At 41.1% G+C, this 17,997-nt stretch overlaps 1 protein-coding gene across 1 annotated transcript in view; it reads right to left on the reverse strand.

The window, feature by feature from the left end:
• Positions 1–17,997, reverse strand: part of ATP8A2 (ATPase phospholipid transporting 8A2) — a 320,460-nt gene that overhangs the window by 87,994 nt on the left and 214,469 nt on the right. Inside the window, exons 31-33 of the mRNA XM_039565493.1 lie at positions 17,371–17,432; positions 16,970–17,026; positions 12,489–12,596 (exon numbers count right to left, since the gene is read on the reverse strand). Coding sequence (XP_039421427.1) covers positions 12,489–12,596; positions 16,970–17,026; positions 17,371–17,432 — 227 coding nt within the window. The remainder of the gene's footprint in view (positions 1–12,488; positions 12,597–16,969; positions 17,027–17,370; positions 17,433–17,997) is intronic.

The raw sequence follows: 17,997 nt of genomic DNA on the forward strand, positions 1-17,997 counted from the left end.
ATCCAACTGTCTCACAGGGGGAAAAGGATCTTTGCACCAGAATTAGCAGATGTCATTGAAAGAGCTTCAAACTAGATCTGAAGGGTGAAAGGGATAAAACCATGCTCACTAGATGTAAGCCTGGGGGTGGCACGCCAAAGTTTAAGGGATGCTGTGCTACTGAAATTCTTTGGTCTGATGTCTCAGTGGAGGTAGGGGATGGAGGTCCATGCAGCAGCAAAGACGCAAGCGTTACTGATGAGTTAGAAACCATGGAAGCTCCTGAGAATGGTCACATAGGAATTAGGGCTTCTGCCCCAAAAAGCTAGCAGGATCATTAGTCCAACAGAAGTACATCTACTCCAATGTCCACAGCATGGGCAACAAAGAGGAGGAGCTGGAAACCACTGCATAGTAGGAAAGCTAATGACGCATTAATGGGAACGTGGTGGGACGACTCACCCAACTGGAGTGCTGCAATGGTTAAAACCTCTTCAGATGGGATGTGCAAGGAAGGACAGGTGGTGGGGTAACCTTGTATGTTAGAGAGCCTTATGAATATCTAGAGCTTGATGACGGTGATGACAGGGTTGAGGGTTTATGTGTAAGAATTAGGGGAAAGGTCAACAAGGCAAATATTCTGGTGGGAGTCTATTATAGAGTGCCCAACCAAGATAAAGAGGTAGACAAAATATTCCATAAGAAGCTGGGAGAAATCTAATGATCATTGGCCCTTGTTCTTGTGGGGGAGTTCAACTTACCAGATGCCTACTGGAAATACAATACAGAAGAGAGGGAACAGTCCAGCTGACCTGTGTAGTGGATGAAGGAAAGGTTGTGGACCTTGTCTGCCCGGACTTCAGTAAAGCCTTTGACAATAATTTCCACACCATTCTCCTGGAGAAACTGTCTACACATGGCTTGGATGGGTGCACTGCTCCCTGGGTAAAGATCTGGCTGGATGGCTGGGCCAAGAAAGTGGTGGGGAATGGAGTTAAATCCACTGGTGGCTGGTCAGCAGTTGCGTTCCCCAGGGTTCAGTACTGGGGCCAATCGAGTTCAGTATCTTTTCGTCAATCTGGAAGAGGGCATCAAGCACACCCTCAGCCAGTTTGCAGATGACACCAAGTTGAGTGGGATTGTTGATCAGCTGGAGGGCAGAAAGACTCTACAGAGGGACCTGGACAGGATGGATCCATGGGCTGAGACCAATTACATGAGGTTCATCAAGGCCAAGTGCTGGATCCTGCACTTGGGTCACACCAACCACAGCTACAGGCTGAGGGCAGTGGCTGAAAAGCTGCTCAGCAGAAAAGGACCTGGGAGTGCTGGTCAGTAACTGTCTGAACATGAGCCAGAGTGTGCCCAGGTGGCCAAGAAGGCCAATGGCATCCTGGCCTGGATCAGCAATGGTGTGGCCAGCAGGACCAGGGCAGTGACCGTGCCCCTGTACTCGGCACTGCTGAGGCCACACCTCCAATCCTGTGGTCAGTTCTGGGCCCCTCACTGCCAGGAAGACACTGAGGGGCTGGAGCGTGTCCAGAGAAGGGCAACGGAGCTGGGGAAGGGTCTGGAGCACAAGTCCTGTGAGGAGCAGCTGAGGGAGCTGGGGGTGTTTAGCCTGGAGAAAAGGAGGCTCAGGGGGGACCTTATTGCTCTCTACAGCCACCTGAAAGGAGGTTATAGCCAGGTGAGGGTCAGTGTCTTGCCCCAGGTAAAAAGTGGTAGTAAGAACAAGAGGAAACGGCCTCAAGTTGTGCTATGGGAGTTTTAGATTGAACATTAGGACAAGTTTTTTCACTGAAAGGGCTGTCAGGCATTGGAACATGCCGCCCAGGGAAGTGGTGGAGTCACCATGCCTGAAGGTATTTAAAAGACATGCAGATGTGCACTTGGGGACACTTGGCAGTGCTGGGTAATTAATGGTTGGACTCGACGATCTTAGAGGTCTTTTCCAAACTTAATGGTTTTATGATTCTATTAAAGCTTCAAGGCAGCAAAGAACTGGGGGAGGGTATGTGTACATCTTTCAATATGCAAAACTGAAATTTTGAACAATCAAGCAGAAGCCTGCTCTAGCTGCAACTGGCACAGATTGCAAATTTTGGTAATATTTGAACTAAACAGAAGTGGTATGTCCTGAATTCCCTAACTAAGAAATAGGAAATGCTACCCCCAATCACAAGGCAGATCATGATGCTGTGCTTCTGCATATAGAATATTTATATGAGGAAAATCAGGTATTTGGTGTTCTATGCCACAAAGAAGAGTCCATGAAAAGAAGTGACTATCTTAAGAAAAATACAGGGCAGAATTTCTGGAAAGAGGAAGTTGAAAATGTTAGCTGCAGGAAAGATCCTGGAAGTGGCAGAAGATCCCAGAGAACAGGGACATACATAAATACGAATGCTGGGTTGTGGCCAGGGACCTCCACCAGTAACACTTTCAGGTGGTCAACACTGTAGTGCCACAGCAGGAACCAACCCAGCTTTTCCAGGCCAGCAGTGACGTCCCTGCAGGGATGAGAAGTCGAGACCTAGGGAACATAAGGCTGCAGTGGGAGAATGCAAATGAGAATAATTAGAGGAGGAGCGTTAATCTCTCTGGTCCTGAAATATTCAGATCCACTAGAGGCTGTCATTTACTTTGTCTTGCCTGTGACAGCACTCAGCTAAACTTGAGTCCTTGCAGGCCACTTTCACTAGAAGCTGATGCAGACTATACATGGCTTTAAACAATTCTGCTAGCTTGCATAGAAAAAGCTGACAGACACTTATTTTTCTTTTAACATCAGGAGACCAGACCACACCTACTCTTCACAGTTCCAACTCTAAATTCAGTAATTTTACTTAAAAGCTCCCTCTCAGTCCCTCTCTGGCTATTTCCAACTTTTCCATATAATTCCATGCTCCTCATTAACATTTTCTTCCTTACACACAGCTGAAATCAAATACACTTGTCACTAAACTTTTATTGGGTCTTTGGAAAACATTTTGGATTTTATGGCTACCTTTCATACATGTTTTGGTCTGTGTGAGGATGCCAGTGATTCAAGAGTTTAACTGCTCTTCACGTACATTCCAAATGAACAGTAATGCTGAGACATATCAGCTAAATGAGATTTTGCCAAGCCCCAAATAACAGCACTTTTTATAGGCACCTGATTGACAGAGCCTTATTTTCAGTTGTTCTGCTCCCCACCAGATACCTGTCTGGTTATTCCATACACTCACTTCTCCCTCCCTCCATGTTTTAAAATTTCTTTTTATATTGATATCCAATTTTACAAAAGCACAATGTGTGACATTATCAAAGAAATTCCTGATTTCTGTTTCAGAGTGGACAAACTTCATTTGAATTGGGAAGGGTTTTCCCTGAATGCAGCTTCTGTTGAAGCAAAGCTTGAAGTAATTACTTTTAATGCTTCTCTGAAATAGAAATAGCCTAAAAACATCCCTTTCGGTATCTTTCTTACAAATTCTTTCAAAACTCCACAACAAGAAGTATTCTATATCTGAAAATAAAATGCCAAATAATGGTGGTTCTAAATGAATGTACACAGACTGCTGGATAACATGCTACAAGCAACAGCTTAGATAGATACTGGAACCAGAGTACTAATGAAGAAGTGCCAAAAGAAAACCCTGTAGATATTTACTAGAACAGATGCCTACTTCAAAACATTGCACAAAAGAGGTCCTTGCAAAGGTGACAGCCATTTTTTGTAAAGTATAAAATTACACTCTGACAACCATAGAATCCATCTCTTTGAGTCACTCACACGTTTTGTACACCCATTCAAGCACCCATGGCAAGCAATGAATTGAGTACGGTGTGGAAACTCTCGCTCCCTCAACACGTCCTTTGCTCAGTACTGAGTGCAGCTCACACCCTTTTACAGGAGAAGCTGATGGCTGGTAGGTGTTCATCCTTTTCTTTCTCAGAAATCTTCTAAAAGGAGATATAAACCATTTCAATCCAAATGAGAATGAGATGATGAAAGTAAGTTTGCATATAATATTATTCTAGCTCACTTCTTTTGAAAGGAACTGCCAGCTCCGAGATACTGAACAGGGTAAGAAGTGCTAAGTAGGACTTGAAGAGAAATGCTGTTTGACACCTTGAATTTGGGATAATTTATTGAAAACAAAAAAAACATGTCGGGTCTAACTTCTAGTCTACATTTCAGGCACTGTACTGAATCCTTCCTTCTCCTCACCCAGCATCCGTCATAAAGCACTCCATGGTAAAGAGAGAGAATGTTTATACTTGCTTATCCTCTTTTGCGTGTGACAACACTACTGTCCAAGGTTTCTCTGCACTGGCTTGCTGACTCTACCATAAGCATGAAATTGCCTTCAGCCACATCTTAGAAAAGGGAGATGTGTCCAGAGCTGCAAGATGTAGCTCTGCAAGATGCTCAACAAGAGGCTGCAGTTCTTAATTGTGAAAGAAACTTGCTTTCCAGTATCAACCCACTGAAAGGTACCCTTGCTGTGTTTTATGCTACAGAGACTGGTGGTGGTACATGTAACCATAAGCAACCCCTCCACACTTCAGGCATTATGTTATGGACAGCACCTGTATCCTTCTGTCCTTTTCTCCTATCAATCCTACTGAATCACATACTAATCTAAAGAAAACAAAGCTCTCCGGAGACAGTCTCCTTCCTTTACCTTCTGGCAAGAGTACTGGTATAAGAACACCAGCTCAAGTGCTGCAGATACCCAAATGAGAAATTACACTCTACAAGCCAAATGGGTGCAGTTTGACTTCCTGGACAGACTCAAAAGCCCAAAGGCACTCTGAGAAGTGGCTGTGTTCAATTGCTTTTTGCCTGCTACAGCTGCCAATAAACAGCACAAGACACCATCACTGCTGTCAACTCTTGAGTTAACAGGAAAGCGATGGGGGCCAGGCTGTTCCAGCTGATCCAGAGCAGCAGCCAGGGCACTTGGAAGGGCTGTACTCCTTCCAGCCTCACTACTAAAGCCTGTGTACCTATGCTTGCCTTAGAACAATATAAGAGAGATCATTTCTACTCCTCAGGGCTTTTTGGATCAAATTCTGGCATAACACAATTGGGGGGAAAAAATGATCTCATGAAACATATACTTTAGGGCGGAAAAGGAATAAAGGTATGTTTCAAATTGATCTGAAAATATTTTCCCATGCGAAATAGTTATGCTTGTCTCTTACAAAAATGAAATCCACTAGTGAAGGAAAGAAACAGTGGCATGGAGCACAAATTCAGCTAAATAAACCAAAAAATCTTCCACAAACAAACCCCTTTATATTATGTAAATTCAAATAAAAACATAACAAGACCCTTCTGTGCCCAAGGAACAAAAGTAAAAACAACATCCCAACCAACCCCCAAATATCTGCTATCTGGGCTTCCCTGCATTAATCAGAAAACAAAGTGACTTAAGTGTGACCAAAGCAAGCCATAAAACCACTAATTCCAACTCACAGACAGTCACCTCGTGCCCTCTGGAATAGATCCCATCTGCTGCTCCTCTTACTTTCTAAAGGAGTCACAGCTTCATTGCTGGGAGTTTAAACACTCTTTTAAAAACCATCTTATGTACACAATTACCCTGCCACCGTCCTTCATTTCTATCCTATCGATTATAGGAATGGCAGCATGCCAGTCTGCTTTCACATCCTCTTTGTCATGGCCTTCTTCATCATGCCAGATTGTTCAGGCAACAACATCCACATAGGAAAGGGATACTGCTTGATGCCTTCACAGCACCTGGAAATGCGTCCGGTTTGCACACCTGGCAAGCTCGCAGAGCAGTGCTCAGCACCGACTGCATGAAGAGGCAGACCCACACCTCCCTGCACTGCCCCAGCCCAGCCTGCGCAAGACACTGCTAACCTACAAACTCCATCTGCAAAAGATGCCGCAGAGGCCAAGTGCTGCTTCACAAGAGGCATAAAATCTGCTTGGCTACTTTCCACTTATCCAACAGAAGAACAGCTTTTTCTTTTACTGAGATGCACACAAACACTTGTCATACATGACAAAACCACACTGCAGAGCGGCTTGGTTTTCCTCCTTAAGCTTCTAATGCAGAACACAGCCTACATCAGGAATGCTCTGATCCAGTATGGCAAGTCATACGTTCTTAGTTTGTCCTTGATTGTCAACAAGGCTCAAAACACAGACTTTTTCTGTAGACATGAGTATTAGTACACACTGCCTCTGGTACAATACAGCAATACAGTAGCTGCTCTTGTATATTTAAAACCCAGCTGTTTCTAATTGAGAAAATACGGAACAGGATATCTTCCAAACATCTTTCCACAAACTCGCAACAAGGCTTTGCTACTTCTAAATATATGAATAAAGCTATTTGGAAAAATTTTGATGGACATGAAGCAACACTGACCTCGAAATTGAAAAAAAAAAAAAAAGGGATTTCTGAAGCACAGTCCATTACTATAGAATGGTAAATCCATCCTGAGTGAAGGAGCTTGTTCCTGGGCACTGCTCTTCCCCATTCCAAAGCCAATAAATCTGCCTAATGGGCCAATTACACAGAAGTGTAAATGCTCTGTATTTTTATTTAAGCTACTGAGCAGCATCTACACTTGTTAAGGCTACCTGATCTCCAAACTGACATTGCCCAGACAGCGTGCCTAGTGTCCCAGGTTATACCCCAACACTGAAGAAAAACCAGCTTACACATCTACACCATCTATACAACCTGTAGGTAACCATCCACAACCACTCCCTTTCCTATCACTTCCCATCTAACACACTCACCTGCTAGCAACAGTTCTTCTGCAGAGCAGGAATCAAGAAGTGAAGGTGAGCACATGAAAACTTTAGAGAAGTTTGAAGCCAGCTGACCGCCTCGCTCTGCACTGCCAGTTCCCAAACCTGAATGAGTATTTATGCTTCTGGCTTAATGCTATTTTCACATGTCTCTATATAGGAAATGCCAGCACAGTGCTGGGCACAGCTGCATATACAGTCCTGCTTTAAAGCCTTTGTAAAATATTTCCTGAGGAGAAATTAAGTCTGGGACATCTTTTAGAAATATTTAGAACAGGTTTCTGTCAAAGTTGCCAAATAGGTAAAGGGGCATGTTTTGGGGGGCATGTTTTACTTGCAGAAAATAAGCATGCTTAATCTATTAGTTTCACATGCAGGACTTATAAAAATATTCATTTATCTCAATTTTTTCATCTTTATGGTGTATGACATAGTACAACACAATGCCAGAGATCTAGAAGTGAGAGATTAATTTCTGAAAGCCATGTGTGGCTCATAAAAACAACAAATCCACTCCTTCAACAGATGCTTAAAAATATATGCATGCTTCGTTAGTCTAATTTGTCTGCTCAGAGACTAGTCCAAAACTGCAGAAAACGTTCCAAAACCACATCAAATGCCACAGAGACCTCTGTGCATAATAATAAAAACAAACATGACCAGCAGGCATTAAGGACCTCAATCTGCAGGCGAAGTCTGATCTGCGCATAACAGCTGGATGAAGCATTTTCCCCAACCAAAACGTTGACACCACAATGTAATGTGCAACTGATTGCAGACAAACAAACCACAATCAGAACAGCCAGTTTTCTAACTAGCACCAAACTGTGGAAATATGAGCAGCCAGAAAGAACAGCCACCAAGACCTCTGGAAAACAATTCAAACGTAGAGAGTAAGACAAAAATATTCTGGAAAATACGAAAATGTACATTAAGCTGTCATCTTTGCAGTGTGGATTTGAATGGGCAGTAATGTGAAACCTGTTTATTACACTGCAATGATTATTATCTTGCCTCCAGGATTTTAGGGGCTTGTTTCGTGTTGTTTCCAAGTCTTGAAAACCATGAAGTTTTCTCACATGCTTTGGTAAGAACTCAATCAGCAAGATTTCAGAGAGTTTCAGATTGAAGGCCAACTACAAAACCAACTGTGCAACCCGAGTCCATCACACCCTCCTATCTACATCACCTCTCTCCCTCAAAAGCCAACAATAGTGCAACAGTCAAGGCAAGCCCATCTTGCTAATGGCATACACACAGAAGAATGAGAAGCTTTGCTGAAAGAGGCATAGATGTCTTCTTAACAAATCATTAATACAAGCAAGTCCTGCTACTGCCACGTTACACAGGATCAACCACAGATCTCCATTACTGGGATCTTTTAAAAGGCACCTTCAATCCAGGTAAAGCTCATGCACAGCTTCTTTAAAAGTCTTCATAAGCAGACAAATAACCTAGCAAGAATTTGACAGTTTAACTGGAAAAGAAATAAGTATCTTCTGTCAAGGATGTGCAGAGCACTAGGAAATAAAAGCATGCCTGCCATTACAGCTAAGAAAATGGCTCTTACATGGAGTTGTTTCAGCTATGCTGGTGGCAAAATTATTTGGACTGTGATTCGATGAATCTTCTCTCAAATGCAGTTGTATAAAGGCAACTGGGAAGTGCACCAGCTCCAACTTCAAAACCTCCAGCCATGAAATTTTGATGAGATGGGCCTCCTAATGACGTCCTAAATCAAGATGATTCTTAAACCCTGGTTTTGCAACATGACCACATACGGCACAAAGTAGAAGTCTAAAAAATTAGAAACACTAACCTGCACTTTAAAATAACCACAGCACACGTCTCTCTCAAAACCAGATTAAAACCCCTCTCCTTCAGGCAGAAAGAATGAGACTGATACTCATCTTCCTAAATATATTTCTTTAATGGTAACAACAACTAATGAGGCAGACACAAAACACAACACATATTAAGGTAAATAATCTGGAAAAAAGAAATCACAGCTAAGTAGTAGTTCTTTCATCAACAACAGCAGATGCTTCAAAGGGATGATAGGAATACCCCTTTTCCTGCCAACCCTACTCTCCCTTAAAACCCTAAAAACTTCAGCTCAAGGTGGGGAAAGAAGATACTTGTTTTTCTTCATCTTAGATAATGTGTAGATCAAGACTCAAAGCATGATCACTTTCATAGCATCCTCTTGTACACATACACATGCTTTCAGCTACAGGTATTTAGGCATGTGTGCGGGTAGGAATACCCGCACATAGACTTTAATCCCATACAATGCAATATTATTCCCATGAATCTAAAGTATGCTTCAATTCTAATGAAGAAATCAATACAAGAACAGAGCATGAGCAGCGTATTTCTCGCACCATGTGCACGACATATGTAAGAAATAAGCACAAATGTTAGCACTCACTGTTCCCTTCAGGGCACCAAATCTCTGTCCCCAGGCAAACAAACAAAATACCCAAGATTGCATGAGGGCAGGACTGTGGCTAATGTGCTCATCAACAAAATACCAGTGGGTCATGAGCTACAAGCCCCATAAGTTCAGGGACACGATAATTAAAAAGGAACTCACACCCTCAGAGCAGCACATTTCTGTACCACTTCTTCCAGTTAGTGAGTATCAGACTAGGTAGCTCTTTTTAAAAACACAAACATCCACTTGCTTTCAAAAACCTGTGGTGGTAAGTCATAACTATCAAAAGGTGGGAAAGGATTCATATATTGTACAAAAATACTGTCATCTGGAAGTGACCATTCAAAAGCAATCAGTTCCCATTAAAGCACCTTGGCTCCAAAGGCAAGACAAAAAAAAGGCACCAACTTTTCTCAGCATCACTGTTCTCTGCAAATATAAAAAAACTTCACTTGAAAAAATTTAAATATTCAGAAGAGCCAAGAGAGCTACCAGAGGGTTTCCTTGTTCTTACATAATTATTTCTAATACTATTAAAGAGAAATTGTGTGTTTGAAAAAGTTCCCCCAAAACAGACATAGTTTGTTTCCAAAGTAGCAGATGTCATACTATTGGAAAATTTCTATTAGGGACTATTGAGATTTTAATCACAGCTTTGTCTTAATATGTCACACGTATTCCATTATGAATATGGTAGTGGAAACAGAAGAAATATGTTGACTCTGACAAGAGAGAATAAGTAAGTTGCTTCCCTTTGCCCTCAAGGAGGAAAAATGGTATTATTTTCCCTGTGAAAATGCTCAAGATATTATGGGCAAGAGAAAGAAATACTTAGTGCAAACAGTTTAACAAACCCCAGCAGAAACAAAGCATCTTCTCACATACTTAGAAGTCTGCTAGGCTTCATGCCAACATTTGCTTAATCGACAGAATAAAATGTTTTGCACCTCCTCTGCCTTCTACTGATGGCACAAAGTCCTGGCTGGCACAAATGCTAGATGACTATTACAGTTAAAATCAGCTCCCTTCAAGTGCTATTAGATTTGCATAGTATGAGGATCTAAAATATCCTGGAGTTCAGTTTATTTGAAGATAAACACACTAGCAAGATCTGAAACAAGAACAAAGCTTTTAAGACACCTTGATTACTTATAAATGAACAAAAGAATACAGCAAGAGTAAAGAAATTGCTGAAGTCTAGGAAGCAGCAAGGCAACTCATTTGACTGACTAGAACCTAATACAGTCCCAGCTAATTTCATCATGAGCTGGTTTCATGACAGCAACTGATTACTCAAGAGACTTTGTGGGAGTTAATGCAAGTGATAAACAAGCTCCCTTTACATTGGGAGCTTTCCTTGATTTTATAAAAGAGAAAAAAGAAGAAAAAACCCCCACATTTTTGAACTGCTGCTCCTTCTCTCAAAAATACAAGAAAACTGGTAGAATGATACTGATCCCCTCTAGCACACACTGAAAGCCATAAAACAGCTTATTTCTGACTGCCTGAATTCAAAAATCATCTTTCTAGAATGATGACCTGACGACATTTTAGATTGGTAATTACTGATCCAGGTACACAGCTCCACAAGTACTGGACTGGACCCTCTACCAGTCAAGGTAAACGTGTTCTCCATTAAAAAAAAGGACAATAGATTGTTACATCTTGGCAAGATATTAGTACCACTTCTCGAGTCATAGTGTCAGAAAATCAGAACATAAAACCGAAGGTTAAATACAAACACCTTCTAAAAACATACTCAAGAAAAACCAAAGCCTTATTAATATGAAGCTTTTGTTCCAAGACTAGTGGTTTTATATGCTGGAGCAAATGTTGATGATGAATACAACATGAATTTTAATTACGTTGCAATAAAAAATAAGAGAGTCACTTTCAGAAAAAAAAAAGGCAACAGCAAGCTAAATCCAGTAGTCTGACCCTTTATGTGTGAAGCAACAGCTCATCACATTGTTTGCATTTTAGAAGGCTGACATGTTAATGGCAGCACTAAAGTCTGCTGTGGAGGACAAGTTGTTCTCAATTCTGCACGATACTCAAGTCAAATTCCTGCCCAATATATGAAAATGTGAATTAGAGCTACCAATGCTGTATGTGCTGTGAAACATGCAAAGATCACCATGAAATACTATGAAAGGACTGAGGCTTTGTCTGTCAGTCACTTATTTGCTGATCCCAGCCTGTCAGCTGTCACTCTCGGCTGTAAGAAGCTGTCCATGAAAATGTATTATAGCCTCCATTATCCTCAGTGTTTTAGAACATGATAATAAAATATGTATTAAGCCAGAACAGCAACAAAATCATACCTGACTGCTCTTGTTGAATACAGACATAGGAGTAATCTCAAAAATCTAATCAGCTTGCCAACACGTGACTTCTTTATTATCATTTTCTAGTACATAAGGGTAGCAATCTAAGCATATGATTTCTTAAAGTTATTAGCTAGCTTTTCTTCTTTCTGTATAATAAACCACATCTTTGCATTGAAGTCTAAACTTACTACCAAATACATTTTTCTGCTAAATCTGAAAGCAGTTCCACCTCTACAGAATAACTTTTTACCATAAAAAGAATAACTTTTTCTTCAATCCTTAATCATTACAATTGCTGATTGCAATCCCCTATTTTAAATATGCACAAGACTCTCGAGTGATTTTGACAGGCTTGCGATTTGATCATCTCACCATGGGCTGAAATAATGACATGGAAGGAAAAATTTCACCACCTGGAGCTCAGCTGACATGGAAGGAACAAATCCAAAATTCCTCCAGTATTATAACCAGTAACATATCAGCTCTCCTTCTGTTTTTGACCATCTCATCCTATTCTCAAGGAAATTCTGTTTATTTTAAATGAGTGAAGGAAAAAAGGAACAATATGAAAGCAAAATATATGGAAAAGAATGAACCCATGACAAGACAAAACCCCAAACCAAACACAGCATTTTGTCAAACACACAAAATCTTGCCAGGACTAGACACCAATAAAAGAGCCAGTCCCACTGCCATCATAGTGAACTGGGAATTGTCATATAGTATCCACAGTGCATATAATCATGTATGATGTCCAAAAGACATCTCATGAGGAGATTAAGTTAAATGAATACAGGGATTAAGAAAAGGTTAAAATGAAGTCCAAGCACTCTCACTAGAGTGCAATTCCTTTGCAAGCACTGTGTGAGTGCTGAGGAAACGGGAGGCAGCAGCGCTGGCGACAGCAGGGCACTGTGCTGGGCCGCTGTCCCCAGAGCCAGGCATTGGTACTGACCTGCCCCAACATGTCCGGCGCGATGGGGAACGTGGGCCAGATGGCCGAGTACACCCCGAAGAACACCAGCCAGAGCAGCATGCTTCCCCAGACGGCCAGGTGACTGAACTGCCAGGAACAGGGAGAGAAGCAGAGTCAACACATGGCACTTCCTCCAGTCACCCAGCCCAGAAGTGTTCCCCTGTTCAGGTCTCTGTCGGTCTCACTCAGGCCTGTCTACTGCTCTTGGTTTTGGACCAGTAGCACAGGTTGTTCAAACAGCATAAACCACTTCTCTTTAATCTTTGCTTCATAACAGGGCGGACAGATACACTTCTCAGCCAATCTATCTTATTTGAAGCTCTGAAAACTCATCAGATCTTCCTTGGAACCATGATTTCTCTCATCTAGTTCCTGTATCCTGTCATGCACATGCCAGATTCAACACATAAATCAAGGGAGCAATTTTCAAAGGAGCAGGTTAAAGTTCACATGGACAAATCCCTTATGGCAGTGTAAACATACAAGCCATAGCCATCACTCACCTTCCATGGAGGAAGATTCAGTGTTGTGTAATACACTACCACAATCAACATCTACTGATCAACTTTGCGCTTTTTTTGTTTTAAAGGTGTTCTAATTGATTTACAGATATGCAATGCAGTTTCCAGCTTTACTTGTTCTTTAGTCTGTAGACTCACTAAGAGAAAATAAAAGTGCTATTAAATGACCAAGAGTACATCCAGCACAAATTTCTTCTCAGTTGCATTAAAGAAAGTAATTTTTCCTACACACCCAAACTGTTTTTCTGTTCAGGATGTTTAAGTTGTTTTACTTTTATACTGCAGTGGATGGAACCAGTAATTTCAGTTGTAACAAGCAACTGAGCTCATTATTGGCTCCAGCTCTTTTGGATGCCAACAACTCCTGTAGCTGATGACTTTGGCTCCAATTCAGAGAAGTACCTGCATAAATCTTAATTACTAATTACATGTGAGTTCAGGAACATGGGAATGAATTCACATACTGGGCGCTGGTGGACACAGCGTGCTTGTTCAGCTCTCGGCTTTATACTTCCTATTGGATGACTGTGTCTGTTGACTTTTTGAACAGTATGTCTGAGAACCAAAGAAGTGTCTGAGTATTGTGTTCTGCTTGCTGTGAGATAGATACAAACTTCTGGAAGAAGGAGAAGATTGCTCCTAATCTGCAACTGCTGAACATCCTCCAGCACAGGCAGTGAAAACAAACAAGCAAGGAGCCTGCAGCACCAGTGCAGACTGGCAGATAGCTGGGATCAACTAGAAGCTGCCTTACAGTAGAAGCATTCATATGACAAAATGTCAGAGGCAATGGAAAGAACACTCTTCTAGGCACTCTCTGAAAGCTGGAATTTTGTTCAACCCTGAAAGTTGCTGGGCTAATAATAAGGAAGACATGGGATAGGCCCCTTCCTGGAGAGACACAGTGGGCAGGAAGATTTGTTTTCAAACTTTGTTATTTATTCTGTTTCACCCAGGAGATCTGACCAGCAACTCCTTATTTAAAAACAAACAAACAAGAAACAAATGAACAAAAAAAACCCAGCTCCAAACCCCCACATAACAAACAAAAACCTCCAAAATACCACATACATGCTTGATTCAGTTTTAATGTGAAGAAAAGAAGAAACTGAAGGATTTTTTTTTTAAACACTCAGAGGACAAGAGGGATTTTATCCTTTCAGTCTACTTACTTTTCTGAAGACTAGGAACAATTCACATCAAGATTCTGACTAGAAACCCTGCCCCAGTGAGCAACTGTAGTGCTCAGCTCCCCAAAGATCAAGTACTGCAAGGCTGCTGCAAGAACTCATCTCTAAGAAGAGTCAGCACCATCACTGCTTTCTGAAAAGGATGTGATACCTTCTTTTGAGCCACAGCCTTCCTCTCACACAAGTGGACAGAAGGCTCAGGATAGCTTGGACTTGTGCTTCCCTAGCTCCTGGACTTCATGACTAAAACCAGTAAAAATAAAAGCGAGCAGAGAAACTGATTTCAGACACAGCCTTATTTTGTAGGAAGTGTATTTATGCTAGTGAAATGACACCATTTTTTTTTTGTCTTGCTCAGGTTTTTCTTTCCATTTTGCTGCTAGGACAGGTTTCAAGTTTTGCAGCTCTTCATCCTTTCCAGCTGAGCAGACTTTGCTCATTTTATGTTGTCTTTACCTTCTTCTCATGGTTGTCCCAATCATCTCATTATCTCAGGCTTTTATCTGCCCAAACTGCTTTAAAAGAGCTTCTGTGTTCTGGAAGAGCCCTCCTTGCCCTGCTTGAAAATGTTCCTTACACAGTCACCCCACCAACATCTGGACTGTTGCTTCTCCACTGATGTCTGCATTTACCCCGGAGACTTCATGTGCAAAAGCAGAACTGAGCCCATCAGATGTATTAAATGAATAACAGAAGACAAGAAATCAAGGTTCTTGCATAAAAACTAGACAGAGTGTGTGGCTCTTCCATGTGCCCTGCTTACCTGCAACAGTTCCCACAGTGTGGTAAAGCAGTGATTGGAGAAACTCTGTGTGTTTGGGAAAAAGCGTGCTGCAGTGCTCCACATAGGCCACACGTAACATGAAGCTACTCCACTTAACTTCAGCGGGTAGATTTTATTATGCATCATGTTACCACTTTTATCAAAGCCTTTCTTTCCACACTACCTACTGGATATACCAGGCTCCCAAACACTTTGACTGCATTATTTACTTAAAGCTGTCTGCCGAAACTGTCATGTTCTCCCAAGTGGCAGTGTCCCTCTAACTCTCTAGAACAAATTGCCTGTAACCAATCCACTTGATGATAGAGAAGAGGCTTAACTCAGTGTTGTAAATGTAATACTCTTCAAGTAACCCAAAGATTCTCTGTGTGTTGATTCACTCACAGCTGAAACTACAACCAACACCAGATTCCAAGATGATGAAAATCACTGTTCCAAGCAACGGGACAGGATTTAGAAGCACATATAGAAAAAAGTTGATTCTAAACACAACTGTTGTGTGAATAATAATTATTTCTCTACAAAATGCCAGTGTTATAGAACTCCAATACCTACTAAATATTATGGTATCTTTTAGAAAGAAGTTTAGAAATGAGGGGATCATGATTATCCATCCATCCAATACCTACTAAATATTATGGTATCTTTTAGAAAGAAGTTTAGAAATGAGGGGATCATGATTATCCATCCCCAAGCAGCTGAAAAGATACCCATCACCTGTCCAAGGAAGAGGAGAGAAGAAAAACCATCAAACAATTCACAACAAAACAGATCTAAACAAGCTCACATGCCTTCAATGCAGACTTGGATACATGCTTTTCTGGTGCACAAGGGATTAATTTAAGGATTTTTGCATTTTAAAATGTTGATACACAACACAGAACTAATGCATAAACAACAATAAAAAACATCCAGATTATATTTTCAGATGAGAGAAAGGGGCAGAAAATAGTAGCATCTCCCTAACAATTAAATGAACTGTACAGATAGCATTTCATCTTTAAAATTCAGAACAGATGTCAGCTCATTGATCTTCACAATTCCCCTGGGAGGAATGAACTAAAACATTTTACAACTAACAGAAGCAATGAGGTTAACAAGATCTAAGCCAAACCCTCCAAAAAAACTGGTAAAATAAGAATATGTGTCCACAAAACATCTTAGCCTTGACGGCAGAGTTTCTTTGTACATCATGAAAACTGGATTCCCATAAAGTATCTTACTGATGTGGAGAAAAAGGGACTCCATCAAAATTTTAAAAATTAATGTTTCAGAGGGGCTAGGGGAAAGGAGGGGAGAAAGGTGTTGAAGGTTCAACACAGGAGCCCTCCCTCCCTGTCTCTCACACTCTTCAGAGCTCATTGCCCTGCTGGATTCTGTCACCTACCAGTAACAGAGCATCTGCCCATTGCAAGTAAATACCTCAAATCAAGGAACCAACATAACTATTTAACTTACATCCTTATTACACTAAGTTTCAAAAAAAGAAACAAAAGCTCAACCAGTGTGAAGCCATCACTAGTTTTTTTTACCTGGTTCAAAGATGTTCTCAAAGCCCAGTAGTTTATCTGTGGGCAGACACCTTTCATTCCCTATTGCATTAATTTTGAAGGAGCTACGGAGTACAAAGGACCATTCTCTTGATGTATTTTCTTACGCAAGTACAGTAGTATGTTGATTTCATGCAAAATTTTATCATTTTTAAGTAGAGATTTTGACAACACACTTTCAGTGTACTCTTCCCACTTCTGTCAGGCTGCCCGTTTTCATTACAGATATCATGTGATCTACGAGTTCATTCCTCTCACATTCTGTACTTAGGGAGCTTAGCAGTCTATCCTTACATGAAAGATCCAATTAAAACTCTGAAGTACCAAATGATTTTTAATACTTCTTATCTGTATTAATACTCATTAGGGAGGAAGGCGTGCTAAAACAAAATAAAAGATACTGGAAAGTACTTACTCTAGTCCATGCAGTTGTTTCCAAGCCGGCTTTCAGACAAACAGTGACTACAACATACTGCAAGGAAGAAACAAAGGGAAGAAGACATCTTCATTACTAAGACACTCAAACTCCAAGGTGTTCATGGCCCAATCTCCCCTTTACACCTAAAAAGCTACTACCATTCAGGTAGCAACCCAGGAACTTGGCAGGGGATGGGGGAAGGACAGAGCAGAAACTATGGCTGGTGCATGTCTGGAAAAAAAAAATTAAAAAGGAAGAGGGAGAACCACGCACACAGCATCAGATTGATTTTATTTTACTCACACACTTTCTTTAGGTTTACACCATTTTCTCATGGTAAAAAAAAAGGCTGGAAAGAAATTCTACCATTCAAAAATTGCTAGGATACACAAACTTACAGTGTAAACTATATTTCCAACAAATAGATAGTCAACTCCCTGTCCATTTGTGAATACTGCATCTGAAAGAAGAAGATAAGAACAATCACATTTGTTATCAGTTTAACAACAGAATGGGCAAAAGAACAAGGAAATTTTCAGGAGAAAATAACTGGTCCCAACCTTTCCTTTTTGGACATCTAAAAGCACTCCTAGAAGCTGTGAGGTAATAGTAATGCAAGAGTTGTGCTCACCCAGGCCTCAGACACGGTGCTCAGATAGAGCACATATCCATAGTCCTGGTTGCCAGAAGCTGGCTTAGAAAAAGTGGAAGTGCTCACCAGACCCTAACATGTAATTTGCCTGTAAGAGCTGAGGTATGTCAGTGTCACTTTTTCTGTTGCTATATCTGTACGGTACTGCCTATTGCCACCTCTAACAAAACTTATTATTTGTGTGCCTGTGATGAAAAAGCAGTAAAACACCAGCTGATTTGTGGTGAAAGAGAGCTGAATTAAGAAGAGCAGTGAGAGTTTCATCTGTAAAGGACACATATAAACATCGACAGTATCTCACTGGAGATTAGTTCAGTAACTGAGCAGTGTTCAGTCTCCACCCACCCTGTCTCTGTCAAGTGTGCACAAGGGT

This window comes from Corvus cornix, chromosome 1, assembly GCF_000738735.6.
Source record: "Corvus cornix cornix isolate S_Up_H32 chromosome 1, ASM73873v5, whole genome shotgun sequence".
NCBI classification, from domain to species: Eukaryota; Metazoa; Chordata; class Aves; order Passeriformes; family Corvidae; genus Corvus; species Corvus cornix.